At 44.9% G+C, this 18,008-nt stretch overlaps 1 protein-coding gene across 2 annotated transcripts in view; it reads left to right on the top strand.

Annotated features, from left to right (window-relative positions):
• Positions 1 to 18,008, top strand: part of UBN2 (ubinuclein 2) — a 371,797-nt gene that overhangs the window by 288,961 nt on the left and 64,828 nt on the right. For both annotated transcript variants that reach the window (XM_030207117.1, XM_030207109.1), the window contains exon 12: positions 7,212 to 8,819. In XM_030207117.1, coding sequence (XP_030062977.1) covers positions 7,212 to 8,819 — 1,608 coding nt within the window. The remainder of the gene's footprint in view (positions 1 to 7,211; positions 8,820 to 18,008) is intronic.

The raw sequence follows: 18,008 nt of genomic DNA, 5'->3' as shown, positions 1-18,008 counted from the left end.
ATTTCATTTCCATACAAGTTATCAACCTCCTTTTTCTTTTTATTCTTTCCAACCAAAGGAATGTTTGAAATAAATGTAAGAAGTCAAATGTCTGTTTGGGGGGGTGGGGCAGAAATCATTCTTTGAAAATTTAACTGAATAGGACCAAATATAGTGTGGGACACATGAAAAGACGACACCTGTTCAAAAATGGGTCAGATAACATAAGATCAGTGGTTCCAGAGAGAAATAAAGTACTCCCCCCAAAATGGCCCAGTTCATTTTTTATAGAAGAAATTGTTTCAGCTTCTGCAGCATAGAAAATAAGGTTAATTGTAACAGGAGCTCTCCATGGACAGTAATATGTACCACCTAAGCATAGGTGTCATTGCCTTCACAGCACAAGTTCAGATATGCTGTCGCAGAGCTCAGAAAACTTAGAAGGGTTTACAGGTGTGTGCAAATGTTCCACCTGAGTTCCAGTTGTTCTTCCACAGTTTGCTGTATAACTGTAAATAGCTTCAGCCATTATGTGGAGGTGTGAGGGGATGTGTAGCTGATTTATTCTGTTCAAGGAGGACCCTCAGACAAATGCAGGCACATATGCTGGTGACATAATCTGAGGAGCCAGAATGCTCAGAGCCCTCCTCCAGATGTAAGTAATTAGTCCTTTTTTTTTTTTTTTTTTTACTCTCATGCTGAACTTCTTGCCCTGCAGCACCCTGCCCACTTAGCTTCAATCTAGCTATTCTACTGGCCACACCAGACATAACCCTCCTCCTCCTTCCCTTATAGAAATAGTAGTTTTTCTGATTTTCCTCCGGTACTTGTTCTCTCACAGATTTTTGTCAGAAGCGGTTCTTCTTTACTGTTCCAGCTTTTTATAGTGATACTATATCACTTCCGCAGACAGCCGCATCATGACAGCGATAATGACATCACTTCCTTTCAGAGCTCAGATTTGGCTTTCCCAGGTACAAATTTTAACTCGGCGGCTTCCAGCAGTCCTTCAGGAGCAGTTCCTCTCTCAATACCTGCTGGGACTCGCAAAATTCATGTTTCTCAGCACCATGATAGGAACTCTACTCCTACTCCTTCATCTTCCCTGACACTACATTCCTCTGCCCTCCATACGGCTTCTGCAGCCATGTTAAAGGTTTCTGTTAAAGAGGGAAAAAGTCAAAGCATGTTTCTCTCAAGTCTTCAGAATGCAGCAAACCTTCTGGGGATACCAAACAGGATAAATAACATAGTAACGTAGTAGGTGACGGCAGAAAAAGACCTGCATGGTCCATCCAGTCTGCCCAAGATAAACTCATATGTGTATACCTTACCTTGAATTTGTACCTTACCTTGAATTTGTACCTGTCTTTTTCAGGGCACAGACCGTATAAGTCTGCCCAGCAGTATTTCCTGCCTCCCAACCACCAGTCCCGCCTCCCATCACCGGCTCTGGTACAGACCGTATAAGTCTGCCCTCCCCTATCCTCGCCTCCCAACCACCAACCCCTCTCCCCCCCCCCCCCCCCCCCACCTGCTCCGCCACCCAATTTCAGCTAAGCTTCTGAGGATCCATTCCTTCTGCACAGGATTCCTTTATGCATATCCCATGCATGTTTGAATTCCGTTACCATTTTCATCTCCACCACCTCCCGCGGGAGGGCATTCCAAGCGTCCACCACCCTCTCTGTGAAAAAATACTTCCTGACATCTTTCCTGAGTCTGCCCCCCTTCAATCTCATTTCATGTCCTCTCGTTCTACTGCCTTCCCATCTCCGGAAAAGATTTGTTTGCGGATTAATACCTTTCAAATATTTGAACGTCTGTATCATATCACCCCTGTTCCTACTTTCCTCCAGGGTATACATGTTCAGGTCAGCAAGTCTCTCTTCATACGTCTTGGAACGCAAATCCCATACCATCCTCGTAGCTTTTCTTTGCGCCGCTTCCATTTTTTTAACATCCTTCGCAAGGTACGGCCTCCAAAACTGAACACAATACTCCAGGTGGGGCCTCACCAACGTCTTATACAGGGGCATTAAAACCTCCTTTCTTCTGCTGGTCACTCCTCTCTCTATACAGCCTAGCAATCTTCTAGCTACGGCCACCGCCTTGTCGCACTGTTTCGTTGCCTTCAGGTCCTCAGATACTATCACCCCAAGATCCCTCTCCCCGTCCGTGCCTATCAGACTCTCCCCGCCTAACACATACGTCTCCCTTGGATTTCTACTTTGCATTTCTTCGCATTGAATTTTAATTGCCAAACATTAGACCGTTCTTCTAGCTTCTTCAGATCTTTTTTCATGTTTTCCACTCCCTCTGGGGTGTCCACTCTGTTGCAAATCTTGGTGTCATCTGCAAAAAGGCAAACTTTACCTTGTAACCCTTTGGCAATGTCACTCACAAATATATTGAACAGAATCGGCCCCAGCACCGATCCCTGAGGCACTCCACTACTCACCTTTCCCTCCTCCGAGAGAACTCCATTCACCACCACCCTCTGGCGTCTGCCTGTCAACCAGTTCCTAATCCAGTTTACCACTTCAGATCCTATCTTCAGCCCGTCTAGTTTATTTAAGAGCCTCCTGTGGGGAACTGTGTCAAAAGCCTTGCTGAAATCTAAGTAGATTACGTCCATAGCACGTCCTTGATTTAATTCTCCTGTCACCCAGTCAAAGAATTCAATGAGATTCGTTTGGCACGATTTCCCTTTGGTGAAACCATGTTGTCTCGGATCTTGCAACTTATTGGCTTCCAGGAAATTCACTATCCTTTCCTTCAGCATGGCTTCCATTATTTTTCCAATAACCGAAGTGAGGCTTACCGGCCTGTAGTTTCCAGCTTCTTCCCTATCACCACTTTTGTAAAGAGGGAACACCTCCGCCGTTCTCCAATCCCTCGGAACCTTTCCCGTCTCCAAGGATTTATTAAACAAATCTTTAAGAGGACCCGCCAGAACCTCTCTGAGCTCCCTCAGAATTCTGGGGTGGATCCCGTCCGGTCCCATGGCTTTGTCCACCTTTAGCTTTCCAAGTTGTTGATACACACTCTCTTCTGTTTAACGGTGCTCTATCCACTTCATTCTCAGGTGTACTTTTGCCAGTCCCTCTCGGTCCTTCCCCAGGATTTTCTTCAGTGAAAACAGAACAAAAGTATCTATTTAGCAAATTGGCTTTTTCTTCATCATTTTCTACATAGCGTTTCGCTGTATCTTTTAGTCTCACAATTCCCTTTTTAGTCATCTCCTTTCACTAATATACCTGAAGAAGTTTTTGTCTCCCCTCCTTACATTTCTAGCCATTTGTTCTTCCGCTTGCGCCTTCGCCAGACATACCTCTCTCTTGGCTTCTTTTAGTTTCATCCGGTATTCCTCCCCGTGTTCCTCCTCTTGAGATTTTCTATATTTCTGGAACGCTAACTCTTTAATCTTTATTTTCTCAGCCACTTGCTTTGAGAACCATATCGGTTTCCTTTTTCTCCTTGCTTTTATTTACTCTCTTTACATAAAGGTCTGTGGCCCTGTTTATTACTTCTTTCAGCACTGTTTCTGCTTAACCTGCCCAGTCAAAGAAATGAGTGAGTTCAGTTATTTCTGCGCTCCCTTCTGTTTATTGTACCAAACACCTGAGAATAGGTAGCCCAGCATCTCCCACACCTACCGGGCCACCTCAGATCAGGGCCTTTAGTCATTCTATCATGGGACCTGATCACTTTTCACTACTTCAAATCCTCACTAAGTTCATGTCAGAAACAGTAGCTATCCTTCACGGGAAGAAAACCCATTTGGCTCAAACTCACATGACTCTCAGACACCCCCCCCCCCCCCCTTTACTTGTTTCATCTTGTTTATTTGTCTGGAAATCTCTCTTTCCCATCGTCACAGTGAGGCTCGCCCCTCAGTGTACCTTGTTCACATGACTGGGACCTAGTCCCAATAACAGTGAGCCCCCTCAGTCCATATGATTCTCCATCACATCACTACCTGCTTGTCCTGGAGGGACAGCCAGAAGAGCATTGCTATCTGAAGTTTTTACAGAGGATAACCAAGGTACTTTCATTGACTTCTAGCTTTATTCTGAGTAACAAGAACGATTTCTGTGTCATCCTTCATGCATGTGAAGTGCCTGAGGAAGTCATCGCCTTACCAGTCCATCAGGTTCTTCAGGATTTGCAGTTTTCTATACATAGAGCCCTTTTCTGGTCACACAGCTTCGCTTGACATTTTGAATTAAAATATTTGCATGTAGATAAAATGTCTTGATGGTGTGAGATAGTGTGCATTGAAGGACCAAGAACAAAAGATCCATGTATAAGATTTTGCATACTCATCTATTATCACAGTCTAAGCTTCATGGAAAGCAATCTCCCATGGGTTTGTGTGGATAGTCCAATTAAAATTGCTTTTGGATGTGACAGATGTAGTAGGTCCCCCATTGATTGGAATCTCTAGGCCCTTTCCTTCATTGGTATGGTTATGGTCAGCTATGTGGCTGGTAACATTTCAGCTGATAGAAAAGGTTATCTCTCTTTGAGATGTGGATGAGCAGTGGTCCTTTGAGATTTACAGTCTTTCTAACTTTCTTACTAAAAAAAACTATTCTCTTGTGCATGGGGATGGGGCCATCCAGTGGATGGCTGTGGGCATCTTTGCAAAGTCTAGACCTACGCAATTGTGCATTCTGTAGGAACCAAGCAACAGTTCTAGAAAATGTATGATAGGAATGGGAAATGGGACTTGATATACCGCCTTTCTGAGGTTTTTGCAACTACATTCAATGCGGTTTACATATATTCAGGTACTTACTTCGTACCAGGGGCAATGGAAGGTTAAGTGACTTGCCCAGAGTCACAAGGAGCTGCAGTGGGAATGAACTCAGTTCCCCGGAAACAAAGTCAACTGCAGTAACTACTAGGCTACTCCTCCACTCCCAGAGACAGAGACTGCCCAGATGAGGTATCACACTTTTTATCAGTGATGAAACTGCTGAGCAGTGATGTGAGAATTAAACATAGTCACTAAGATACCTGTTTGTTCACTGTAACTAGAATGTGAGCAGAGACTTAGATTTTGAACGTATACCAGATTTTGAGCTTCTGATAGCACTTAAGATTGGCATTTGCCAGATGTCATTTAGAGGTTCAAAATGAACTGTCTGGATGAGGTGGGCAGCCATGTCCATAGGACACCAAGATTATCTAAAGAGGCCAAGGGTTAGAATCAGATGATAAGGCAACCTCACCATATTTTGTAGAAATAAAGGATTGAAAGTGCCCTCTGGTGGGGAGCCTGCTCACGGGATCCCTGGAAATATCTTGTCATAGTTGGAGAAATTGGATGTGGGGGATATTAAGGGGATGGATCAAAAAGGATCTCTAGAGGTCTCCTTGTTAGAAAAATCGAACACATGGGGTCCTACAATTCTGAAGAGAACATGTGTAGTATATCCATTATCAAGGTCACTAGGTTCTGGTTCAGATTGTAGAGCAGATATATAGCCACTGCTCATAGGAGTAAGACAGTGAGCTACAGAAGAGTAACTGTACATTTCCAGGAACAATTCAAACAGTTTCATTTAGTCCTTAGTAAATTTCCATCACAACAGTATTTTTTTTTAATGTAAAAACTTAAAAATTGCCATATTGGGTAAGACCAGAGGTCCATCCAACCCAATATCCTGTTGCCAACAGTGGGTAATCCAAGTCACAAGCACCTGGTAGGATCCCAAAAAGTAGTAAGGTTCCATGCTACTTACCCCACAGGGATTATCAGAGGCATTCTCCTGGTTTACCTTAGTAACAGTTTAAAGATTTTTCTCCAGAAGTGAGTCCAAACTTTTTAAAACCTGGTTGTGCTGACTGTTTTTACCACATCATCTAGCAGTGAGTTCCATAACTTAACTATGTATTGTGTGAAAATATATTTTATTCAATTTGGACATTTTAGTAAACAAGTAAACAATCTATTCACGCTTACCCATTCCACTCCATTCAGTATTTTATTGACCTCTATCATATTTCCCCTTAGCTGTCTCGTCTCCAAGTTGAAGAAACCTAACTTCTTTAGTCTTTTCTTATAAGAGAGTTGTTTCATCCCCCTAATCAGTTTGGTTGCCCTTCTCTGTAAATTTTCTACATTCTGCTACATCTTTGAAATGTGGCAACCAGAATTACACACAGTTCTGGTAAATGTGGTCACACATGAAGTGACAAGAGACCTTAGGATATTCTTTGTTTTATTCTCTATTTCTTTCCCTTTTCATTTAGTTGCTTAAGGCAAGTTACATTCAGGTGCAGTAGATATTTTTCTGTCCCTGGAGGGCTTACAATGTAGGTTTATACCCAAGACAGTAAAAAGTTAACTGTCATGCCCAAATTCACAAGGAGTCACAGTGGGATTTGAACTTGATTTTCCTGGTTCTGAGCCTGCTGCTTTGAACACTACTCTACTCCTGATTGAATGTGGCCAAAGCAGAAGGATGGGTAGAGAGAAATTTAATTGTGGTTTGAAAGAGGGAAGATATGACTATCCTGCAGAAGTGATTTGATATGCTGTGTCTGTTTGCAATGGCTTGTGTACTCTTTTTGTTCTAATGCTTTCCAAATTCCTAATGCTGCCAGGTTGGCGAAATATAGCCACATCGGGTATTGTACATGGTTCTATTGATTTTCAATAAACAAGCTGTATTTGGAAATCCTTGTTTGAAATAACTTCCTATGTGCTGTTCTGATTTTCCACAGTACCTGCCCCGTCTCCTTTTTTTTTTCTTTTAATGTTATAAAGTAAATGCATTACAGACGGACAATTCTCAGAAGCGATTTACCTCTGGAAATTGATTGTGATCATTGCCCACCTTTCTGTGGGTAAAAGTACACACATAAGTTTACCCACAAAAATAGTACATTGACTCCATTAAGCAGAGGCAATAGTGCGCACAGTTTTGCATTTTCAAAATTATGCAGATTTGGCATAGAAAACATACTTAGAGGGGAAAAAATGGTACTACTTTGTATTAGATTCATCTGTCTACTCAGGCAGTTTTCAAAGGGATAATGTGTTCTTTCTTTCCCTTTCAGAATTAGTGCAAAGTATGTGGGTGAAAGTACTTGTGGACTTTGCAACTATGTGGGCTGTTTGAAACTTGTCTCTCTTATATGCCTGCAGGTCTAAGATATTGCATAGAATGGCACAAGAATTGAATTACATAAATACCTTTTTTTTTTTTGTACTCTAGGAATCTAGTCCAAAGAAGGAACAGAGAACCTCAACACCCTCGGTGACTTTGATCCGTATTCCTGCCTCAAACTCTATTACTCCCATAACTTCTGCAGCCAGTTCCAATTGTACACCAGGCCCTGAAACCATTTGCGTGGATGATTCACTTGATGAGGATCTATCCTTCAACCCATCCTCACTAGATTCTGTATCCGAGGCATTAGCTGTTCTCAACAATGGATCTAAGGGCCCTCCAGCTAGTTCCAGCCTCGAAACGCCTACGTCTAGACCTCGAACCACATTGAGAGAAGAAAAGCTTGCCACCATCATGAGCAAATTGCCTCTCTCTGCACCGAAAAAGGAACAGTCCCCTTCACCTCATTCATCAAGTCTCATTGCTGGTCACACAGGGTCCATACCAAAGAAATCCCAGGACTTGGCAGCACAGGTTGCTATTACTTCTGGCCTCATTGCGGGATCTTCTATTCAAAACCCAAAAGTTTCCTTGGAGCCCTTGCCAGCCAAGCTACTTCAGCAAGGATTACAGAGATCATTGCAGGCTCAAGTTTCCTCCACTTCTTCCTCTTCTCAATCACAAGCAACAACAGCATCACAGATTAAGTCCTCATCACAGACTCATACTTCCTCCTCTTCACAGTCACAAGTGACTAAAGTACATCAGACTTCAATACAACAGAATTATGTGTCCCCCTTGCAAGCGACCATTAGCAAGTCTCACACGAACCCAGTAGTGAGATTAACTAGCAGTCCCCAACTCTCCTCTTCATCTTCTATTCTGAAAACTCCAGAGAAGCAATCGACATACCACCATGTATCTTCTACTTCCTCTGCTGGAAGTAGCTCTCAGGGGTCTCATTCACTAGTCTCACGGACATCAAGCCCTTCTACCTCTAGTAACTATTTAGTAAAGTCAGTTGTACCCCAGGTATCCTCCACTGGCTTCAAATCTCCCTATTCTGTTGTCCCTTCTACTAAGTCCACCAGTTCAACCAGTTCTTCCAATTCTAATGTACCAGTTGCCCAAAGCAGTTCCCACCATAAAACAGCCAGTGGAACAAATATCCACAGGCAATCTCCTGCAATGAATTTACTGTCCTCCAGCCGTTCATCAGGTGTTCAGCCAGTGAAAAATCTCCAACCTTCTAAACTGGCCAGTTCATCTCCTAAACTAGCCACCCCTTCTCTAAAGCAGGCCACCTCTTCTACTAAACTGATTAACCCTCCCCCAAAACCAGCTAGTTCTCTGAAATTGGCTACCCCTCCTTCCAAAATATCCTGCTCTTCACCTAAACTGGTCTCACCTTCCCCAAAAGTAACAAGCTCTCCCAAAATAGTCACCCCCTCTGCCAAGGTTCCCAACCCTTCACCTAAACTTAGCAGTTCATCACCCAAGCTGTCTAGCTCTTCTGGAACTGTCAACAAGAATAACTTGGGTAGAGTTGGTGCAAGTGTATCTAGTAATAGGGGCAGCCTTAATTCGAGTGGAAATAGGACTAGCCTTCCTGGGGGGACAGGAAGTGGAACACAGGGTGCTACAAAACCACCATCTACTACACACCGATCATCATCTGCCTCAGGGTCTCCATCCGCAGCAGCCGTTGTTCAGGTATGTGTGTGTATGTATGTACATGTGATCATATATTTTATACATCATGCTTGGAAAATATAAAAATTATCTATACCTTATCCATGTGTAGGATGTTTCATAGTGGTTTTTTTTGGTTGTTCGCTTAACATTAGTAGCTGAATTAACTCTGACATCTGAAATTAATAATTTGTTTTATTTCTGGTTCTGTAACTAACTTTACAAAACAAAGCTGAAAGTAGAATAATGATGTAAAATGCAAAATATAATAAAAATATATCCCATAAACCATTTCACCCCATATATAGCTAAAAGAACAAGAATAAAAATAGCCTTTAAAATGGGGAAAAATTGAGATACAGTACCAGCTGAGATAAAATATGGAGACCTAGCCAGAGAAAAGCATATCAGTAAGACTTATATGGATCATGTATTTCAAACCATCCAATCAACATTTAGGTGCATTCTGAATTATCTAAAGCCTCTTAATGATTTTCAGTGGACATCCCGCATATGGAGGGAGGGTGTATTTACTAACAGCATACGTTAATACTAGAGCTACACGTTAATCACTGTTAATTCCATGGGTAACATGTTAATTATTAATCTCAATTTAAAAATTTAATCTCAATTAGTAGTTGGCTGCGTGCTGCCCGCCATCACGCCCTCCCTCCCGGAGCTTCCCACAGCTCGGTCTCCCTTCTGCCCCTGCATCCTCCCCCCCCCCCCCCCCCCCCCCAGTACCTTTGGAAACCACAAGTGTTCAGCCTTCAGACCAGTGGCAGCCATATGGAAAGGCTGCCTGTGTCCTACACTAGGCCTTTCTCTCTGACCCAGTCCACCCCTTCTGACACTTCTTCCTATTTGCAAAAGGTCAGAGGGAAAGACCCGGTACAGGCCGCAGGCAGCCTTTCCTTACGGCTGCCACAGGCCTGAAGGGTCAAAGACATACGGGTTCCAAAGATACTGTGTGGTGCAGGGGGAGGGGAAAAGGAAAAGGGAGACCCACGGTCAGATTTGGGAAGGAATGGATAGCTGAAGATTGGTGCAGGGAGGGGGGAGGAGGGGAAGAGGGAGGCCTGCGTGGGGGATGCCAGACTTCTGTGGGTGTGGAGGGAGAGGGAGACCCACGGAGGGGAGGCTGAAGACTTGTGCGAGGAAGGAGAGGTTGACCCGTGGTCAGGTCTGGGATGCCGAAGACCTCTGTGGGTGTGGTGGGGTGGAAGAGCTAGTCACAGGTGGGTGCAAGGGGGAGGGAGGACTTGAGAGAGCCATAGGGGGAGGGGTGGGTGAGAGAGTCATGAGGGGAGTGGAGGCTTGAGAGATGCCAGACATTGGGTGGAGGGAAAGGGAGACTTGAGAGAGAACCGCTGACAGGGCTAAAATAGGAGGAAGAAATGGTGGGAGAGGATGACAGTGGGAGAAAAGAGAGGGAGAGATGGGCTCAGAGGGAGGGAGGGAACAGAGAGAAAGATAATGGACCCGATGTGGAGAGGGTGGAGGGAAGGAAGAAAGAGAGAAGTGTTGGATAGGAGGAGGCTGGGAGAGAAGGAAGAGAGAGAGATGTTGGGCTCATAGAGGGGGGGAGAGAGAGAAAGATAGTGGACCTGCGGGTGAGGTGGTGGGGTAGCTGAAGCCCCGCCAGCCAAAGAAGTCCACTGCCTGAGTCATCCCTTTCCTCCTTGTATTACCTCAGGAACAAGGAAATTGGTGGCATGCCTCCAGCCGCCAATGCTTGCACTCCCTAAGTTTGTACATGAACTGAGCATGCTCAGGGAGTGGCGGCTGGAGGCACCCCACTGACCTCCTTGCTCCTGAGGCAGTACAGGGAGGAAGGGGGCCGCTTTGGCAGTGGATTTCTTCAACTGTTAGGGCTTTGGCATCCCCACCAGCAAAGGTATGATACCCAGTGGAGAGGAAGGGGGAGGAAAATGTGTGCCCTCCCCAGTCCACCCCTGTGTCTCCCCCAATGGACTGCTGGCTATGCCCCGCCTTTAATTATGTGATTAATCGTGATTAAAAGTTTTAATCGAACTGCAGCCCCAGGTAATATAGTTAATAGGTGCTATTTATATTTGGGGTTAATTTTATACAATTAGTTCTGTGTATTAGTCATTAGTGTGCTCTGTTTGTAAATGAACCCCATGGAGAGTTAAAGTAATCTATTCTTTAGGTCAGTAAGGCAACGATCAATATTTCCAGATTTTGTTGGTTTAAAATAGACAGAACTGGCAAACTAGGGGCCTCATTTACTAAACCATGCTAGCGATTCCCAGCATGGCAAATGTTCCGCAGCCCATTCATTCTGAATGGGTGTTGTCACATTTGCCACAAGGGGAGTCACTAGCATGGTTTAGTAAAAGAGGCCCTAAGTGAAGCTGGGCTAAATAAATCTTAGGTATACTAAAAGCTTCCAGATTCAGATATGAATTAATAATCTGTATATGGACCAATAGTGTACTAGCCAAGGCTGGTAACATGGCAGGGGCATACCAACGGATGGGCCTGGGCCCTCCCAGCATAGGCTTAGGCCCACCCAGCAGTGGTACATCCTTGCATGCAGCATTAGGGAGCAAGCAAGGCTCCCGCTGCTGCAGGGGCTTAGCCAGACTTTGGTGGGAGGGGGGTCCAGAGCCCGAGGTTAGGGGGCACATTTTAGCCCCGCACGCCCCCCCCCCCCCCCTGCACCACAGCTACCACTTTTGACCCTTCCCCCGGCACTGCTACCCCTCCCCTTTTGACCCACCCCCCCCCCCCTTTCCCACCGCCAACCCTCCCCCGCCATCAGGTACCTTTGCTGGCTGGGGTCCCCAACCCCCACCAGCTGAAGTCCTCTTCAGCACCGGTCTCCGCGCATGTTGCTGATCTGGAAGGATTCTGTTTCTGTGGCCTCCTGGCATCCTGCACATTCCTACGTGCAGGACGTCAGGACGACTCACACATAACCAAAGCCTGTCTGCTTCCGGGTTAGTACTGCTGCTTAGTAGCTGCAAGGAGATTTGAGCGGCAGCCGGCAGGCAGCGTATGCGAGCCGAAGGAGCTGCCTGCGATCGGAATCGCTGCTGGGCGGGCCTGCGAGGGTGAGGGAAGATGGGGTGAAAGTTGTGGCACGCCACGGGGGAAGGGATGATGGGGAAAAGATGTTGGATGGGGGAGGGAAGACGGGGACAGCAGCTGCATGGGGGGGGGGGGGGGAAGAAGATGGAAGGAAAGATGCTGCACAGGGAGGAGGGAAGATGGAATGATGAGGCATGGTGGGTGGGGGAGAAGCTGCATAGGGAAGAAGGGAGAGATCCAGTAAAGGGGTGGAGGGGTCAGGAAGGGAGAAGTCTTGGCTGCATATGAGGTGGAGGAGAGGGAGACATGCTGCATAGAGAGGGGATAGGTGGTGAGAGGGGAAGAAATGTTAAACATAGGGGTGGAAAGGAGGGCAAAATGGTGGGCATAGGGATGGAGGGAAGGGAGAAATGTTAGACATGCTGGTAGAGGGGAGGAAGGTAGATATGCTGTATGGGAAGGGGAGAGAGACGTTGGACAGTGGGAATGAGAGGGGGAGATAGACATGGGGGTGGATGAGAGGTACACAGTAGGTGGTGAGGTGGGAAATGCTGGGCCATGGGGGAGAGGACTACTACTATTACTATTTAACAGGAATGAAGAGAGAAGGGGCAGGAAAATATAAGGCTACCATGGTGGGGTGGGGAGGGGATCAGATGCTGGTTAGAAGGGTGGAGGGAGAAGATGATGGGAATGGTTGGAACCCTGTGGGAGAGGGCAAGGAAATGAATGAGAGATAGTGATTACAGAGAGTAGAAATATGGTAATGGGAAGTAGATTAAAGATAAAAAGAGAAAGTAGAGATGGGGAGGAGTAAGATGGGGAATGGGAGAGCAAGAAAGTAGAGATGGGGAATGGGAGAGCTAGTGGGTGAAAGAAGAAGATGGAAATTTGATAGGTAGTTGAAAAGTAAAAAGGAGACAAAGAAGGGTGAGAGAGAGGCAGAAAAGAGCTACAAAGGAATGACCAACATGTCAGATGCAGGAATAGTGAGGGAACAGACAGGAGAGAGGAGAAAAGACAAATGGACTGCAGCCGCTTGAAGAAAAATTAGCAGAGAGGAAAGCAGAAAAGAGAAATTGGAACCAGCAAGATGGAAAAATAAAATTTCCAGACAACAAAGGTAGAAACAAAGCATTTTATTTTGAATGTTTTAAATGGAATATGTTAGCTTTTGGAAATGTGCATAGCAAATGTCTTTGTATTGTGTTCTGTAGAAAAGGAAATGCATCTCTGTTTTAGGTCTCCAGTGTTGCAGTAATGCTATGTTTAACTTCTTGGGGTTCCTTTTCAATTTTTGTCTAAATATTTTTATTTCTAATTTATGATCCCTTGTTCTGTATTTGGTGAGGGTCTGTTGGTGTGATAGTAATGGCAGGTGGGAAATTGGAGGGGAGGCAAAGAGGAGAGGGAATCGGGGAGGGGAGCTCTCCTTTATTTCCTGACCTGGGCACAAGCAGGTCTAACACCAGTCCTAACCCTTGCTGTATAGCTGGTGAGGATTCCCAGACATCCCCAGCTAAGGACCTCCTCCAAAGGCGGCCAGAACTCCCTTCTACCAAGCTCTGGCAACAGCATCCTTGAGCCATCGACAGCTAAGCATGTGTGGGGTGCTGGCATCAGTGGCTTAGGGTCATTGCTGCTGCCTGCCAAGCTTGGTAAAAGAGAGTTCTGGCCACCTTCAGAGAAAGTCTTCAGCTGACTGAGCTTGAGGATCCTCATTAGCTAAAGTATTTATATTTTGAGGTGCAGGTAGGGCAGAGCAGAGAAAATTTTGTGCCCACCCACTTTGGGCTCAGGCAAAGGCATAAAAACTGATAGGATTTGGTCCTATTTCAGTCCTCCACAGAGGTCAGATCCTTCCTCAGCAAATACTCACACTCACATTGTACTCTTGATACATGCCCTAGCTGCATTCTCTCCAAAGCCCCCGACTTCTTCATTAACTTCTTACATAATTACATATGCTCCATATCAAAAAGTGTCTCCTTTCCAGCTGAGAAGGGAAATATAATTCATATTCCTAAAAATCATTTAGGTAAATTGAATGAAACATCCAATTACAGACTGGTGGCTTCAATACCCCTGTTCGTGAAGGTAATGGATGGGCTTGGTAGGAAAACAACTAATGGAATACATATCACACTTCTACTTACTTCACTACACACAATCGGGATTTAGACCCAGCTACAGTATGAAAATGGCTCTCATTACATTAATATCTGAATTCAGATGAATCTTAAGCATGGATAGGAGGATTATCTTACTACAATTCAACAAATCCAGTGCATTTGATGTGGTAGATCACAACATCTTATCTACAATTCTTAATGCAATGGGCATCTGTGGAGATGTTCATAAGTGGTTTATCAGGTTCCTCAAATCCAGAACGTACAAAATCAAAATGGGATGATCCACCTCTCCAGTCTGGTCCCCCAGATTGTGGAGTTCCACAGGGATCTCAAGTATCTCCCATTCTTTTTAACATCATGGTGGAACCCTAGGTCGCCTCCTAGAGGCTAAAGGTTTGCAGTCTCTTATATACACCAGTGACATGACTATTTATCTTCCCTTTGACTTTCAAATTCAGGATATCCTCTCCAACATTCAATCAGTCTTAGATCCAGTGCTTTTTTTTTGTAGAAAAAAAGGTGCCGGTACTCATTGTGGGCGGAGTCACCACATATGACTCCACCCCTATTATAGCCACCCCACATTAGCCACACCCCTTATACCAGCCATAGCACATATAAACAGACATCATTGAAAATATTATACTAGTATAGGAGAAAAAAATAATGTGATTTTTTTTTTTCATTATAAATAATTTCTTTAAGCTGTTGCTCCAGTATACCCAGTGCAAAATAAGACAGCAAATGTAAATTCTCAAATTGGACATATTCCAGACACTAAAATGAAAATAAAAGGATTTTTTCTACCTTTGTTGTCTGGTGACTTTGTTTTTCTGATCATGCTGGCCCTGTATCCAATTCTGCTGCTATCTGTCCTCTTAGCTCCGTTTCCAGGGCTTCCTTTCCATCTATTTCTTTACTTTCCGTCTTTCTTCTTCATTTCTTGCCCTACATCCATAAGTAAAAGCTGGGTCCTCCACAGACTTGACTGTCCAGTGGATCCAGCTTCTGCCTATTTTCTACATCCATGTGCAGTTTTTCTCCTCTCTTCCTTTTCCCTCATCTCCTTCCTCACTCTTCCCTCGCCTCCATCTATGTCCAGCATTTCTTCTCTCTCCTCCATCCACCCATGTCTAGCAGCCCTCCTCTCCCCTGCCCTCCCCTCTATCCACCCATGTCCAGCATTTCTGCTCTCTCCCTTCCCTCTCCTCCATCCACCCATATCCAGAAAGCAACCCTCCTCTGCCCCCTCCCCTCCATCCACCCATGTCCAGCATTTCTTCTCTCTCTCTCCCTTCCCTCTCCTCCATCCACCCATGTCCAGCGACCCTCCTGTCCCCCCTGCCATCCAACCTATGTCCAGCGACCCCTCCTGTCCCCCCCTGCCATCCACCTATTTCCAGAAACCTCCCTCCCCTCCATCCACCCATGTCCAGTAACCCTCCTCTCCCCCCTGCCCTCTCCTCCATCCACCCATGTCCAGTAACCCTCCTCTCCCCCCTGCCCTCACCTCCATCCACCCCATGTCCAGTAACCCTCCTCTCCCCCCCTGCCCTCACTCCATCCCCCATGTCCAGCAAGCAACCCTCCTCTGCCCCCTCCCCTCCATCCACCCATGTCCAGCATTTCTTCTCTCTCTCTCCCTTCCCTCTCCTCCATCCACCCATGTCCAGCGACCCTCCTGTCCCCCCTGCCATCCACCTATGTCCAGCAACCCTCCTGTCCCCCCTGCCATCCACCTATGTCCAGAAACCTCCCTCCCCTCCATCCACCCATGTCCAGCGACCCTCCTGCCCCCCTGCCATCCACCTATGTCCAGAAACCCCCTCCCCTCCATCCACCCATGTCCAGCGACCCCCCTGCCCTCCCCTGCCATCCACCTATGTCCAGGTGTCCAGCAAACAACCTCCCCGGTCCCCCTTGCTCTCCACCCATGTCCAGTGACTCTCCTCGTTCCCCTGCTCCCCCTCCCTCCCCCGAACTAACCTACAGGGTCCCTCCGCTATTCCGTGCCGCCAGACGACCCTCCTGCCACCCGACCCAGCCAGCACCTGACCCAGCATTTTAAAAAATTCAACGAAGCGGAGGCCCGGTGCTCGCGTCTGAGAGTAAAAGAAGAAAAAATCGCTTAGTCGGCCGGCGTTCCCACTCTGTCCCGCCCTTGCGGAAGTTACATCAGAGGGCGGGACAGAGTGGGAAGGCTGGCCGACGAAGCGATTTTTTCTTCTTTTACTCTCAGATGCCAGCACCGGGCCTCCACTTCGTAGAATTTTTTTAAATGCTGGGTCAGGTGCCGGCCGAGTCAGGTGGCAGGAGGGTCGTCTGGCGGCACGGAGTAGCAGAGGGACCCTGTAGGTTAGCTCGGGGGGGGGGGGAGGGAGGAGAGCCATCGGACCTTCAAAAAAGGTGCCGGTACGCCACACCGGCACAAAAAAAGCACTGCTTAGATCTCATGGAGAAATGGGCAACATCTTTCCATCTAAAATTAAACAGGGAGAAAACTAAATTTATCATAATTTCTAGTCCTAACAACTTCCACAATCAGACAGTTTTACCATCAATCAGACGAACTATCCATTGGAACATAATTTGAAAATTCTTTGGATCATCATTGACCAATTCCTATTCTGGGAAGATCAAGTTAATTCCGTAGTATTCAAAACCTTTAGAACTTATGGAAGCTGAAAAGAATCAGATCTTTCTTCCCATTTTCTACTTTTCATTCCCTTGTACAAACATTAGTTATTTAACAATTAGCTTACTTCAACTCATGTCTATTTAGGGAATAAGCAATCCCTCATCAAAAAACTTCAAACTACCCTAAATACTGCAGCTAGAAGCAAAGCTTCAAAATTCGATAGGGCATCCCCACTGTTATCTAAATTACATTGGCTACCAATCAAAGCCAGAATCATCTTTAAAACACGTACATTCATCTACAAAATTATCTATGGCATGAGCCCAGATCACATGATAAAGCTGATAGATTTACCTACCTTCAAAGTACGTCTACTAGATCAAGAAACCATCTCATACTATTATTATATTGTTCAAACAAACCCTCACAAAGAACAACCATATCTCAAACAATTAATTATTACCTGAATTGGTTATTACTCTATTTACCATTAACTTTCTCTTAGCTTCATGTACAATTTGTCATTCATAATAGATTTTCTAAATGTTAAAACATCCATAGCTATCCCAGCATGTTTATGATACTGTATTGTAAAATTGGATTCTTACTACAAATTACTTTCTTGTGCATTATTCTTTGTTATGTATCCAATACTGTTTATTGTAAGCCACATTGAACTCAAACTTGTTTGGGATAATGTGGGATATAAATGTCATAAATAAATACTACATTTTCCTAGCTAGAAAAACATCACATATAAATCTATATTGAGGAGAGAGATCTCACAGGTTCAAAATGGTTGAACTCCATCCCTAGTGAAATAAAAAGGATTAACAACTATCTAATATTTTGCAAATTTCTCAAGGCATTTCTTTTTAACAAATTTTTGCATTCTTAGACAATGAACTAAGCAGCAAATGTTATGATATCTTTGTTTGCTCTTTTCAAAATCTTACTGTTTTGTTTTCTTCATACTTGTAAAAATATATTGTATACATTTCTAGTCTTAATTATTGTGAGCCACCTAGAACTGAATAATCAATATTCAGATTATGTGATATATAAGCACCAATAAATAAATAAGCAATGCTAACCAGAAAACAGCAAGAGACGAATGGTTGCCAAATGCCTAGCAGTAAGGGACAACCTAAGTATGGACTCTGGATACACCATTCACCTTTCTATTGGTGTTTTGTGTGGGGATTTGATGTTATCTATTAGAAAATTCTCTTGTTCAGAAAGTCAGTGTCAGGATCCTTTACACAGAAGGCAAAAGCATCAATAAAACATTATGAAAAGAAGTAGCCTGAAGTCTAGATAATTTTTTTAAGCACTACAAAGTTGGCAAGATAGAAACTTCTGATGCGGCATTTATACAATTCA

The sequence above is a fragment of the Microcaecilia unicolor genome, chromosome 1 (assembly GCF_901765095.1).
Source record: "Microcaecilia unicolor chromosome 1, aMicUni1.1, whole genome shotgun sequence".
Classification (NCBI taxonomy): domain Eukaryota; kingdom Metazoa; phylum Chordata; class Amphibia; order Gymnophiona; family Siphonopidae; genus Microcaecilia; species Microcaecilia unicolor.
The sequence above is the reverse complement of the archived record's forward strand: the minus strand, read 5'-3'. Positions and strand labels throughout refer to the sequence as shown.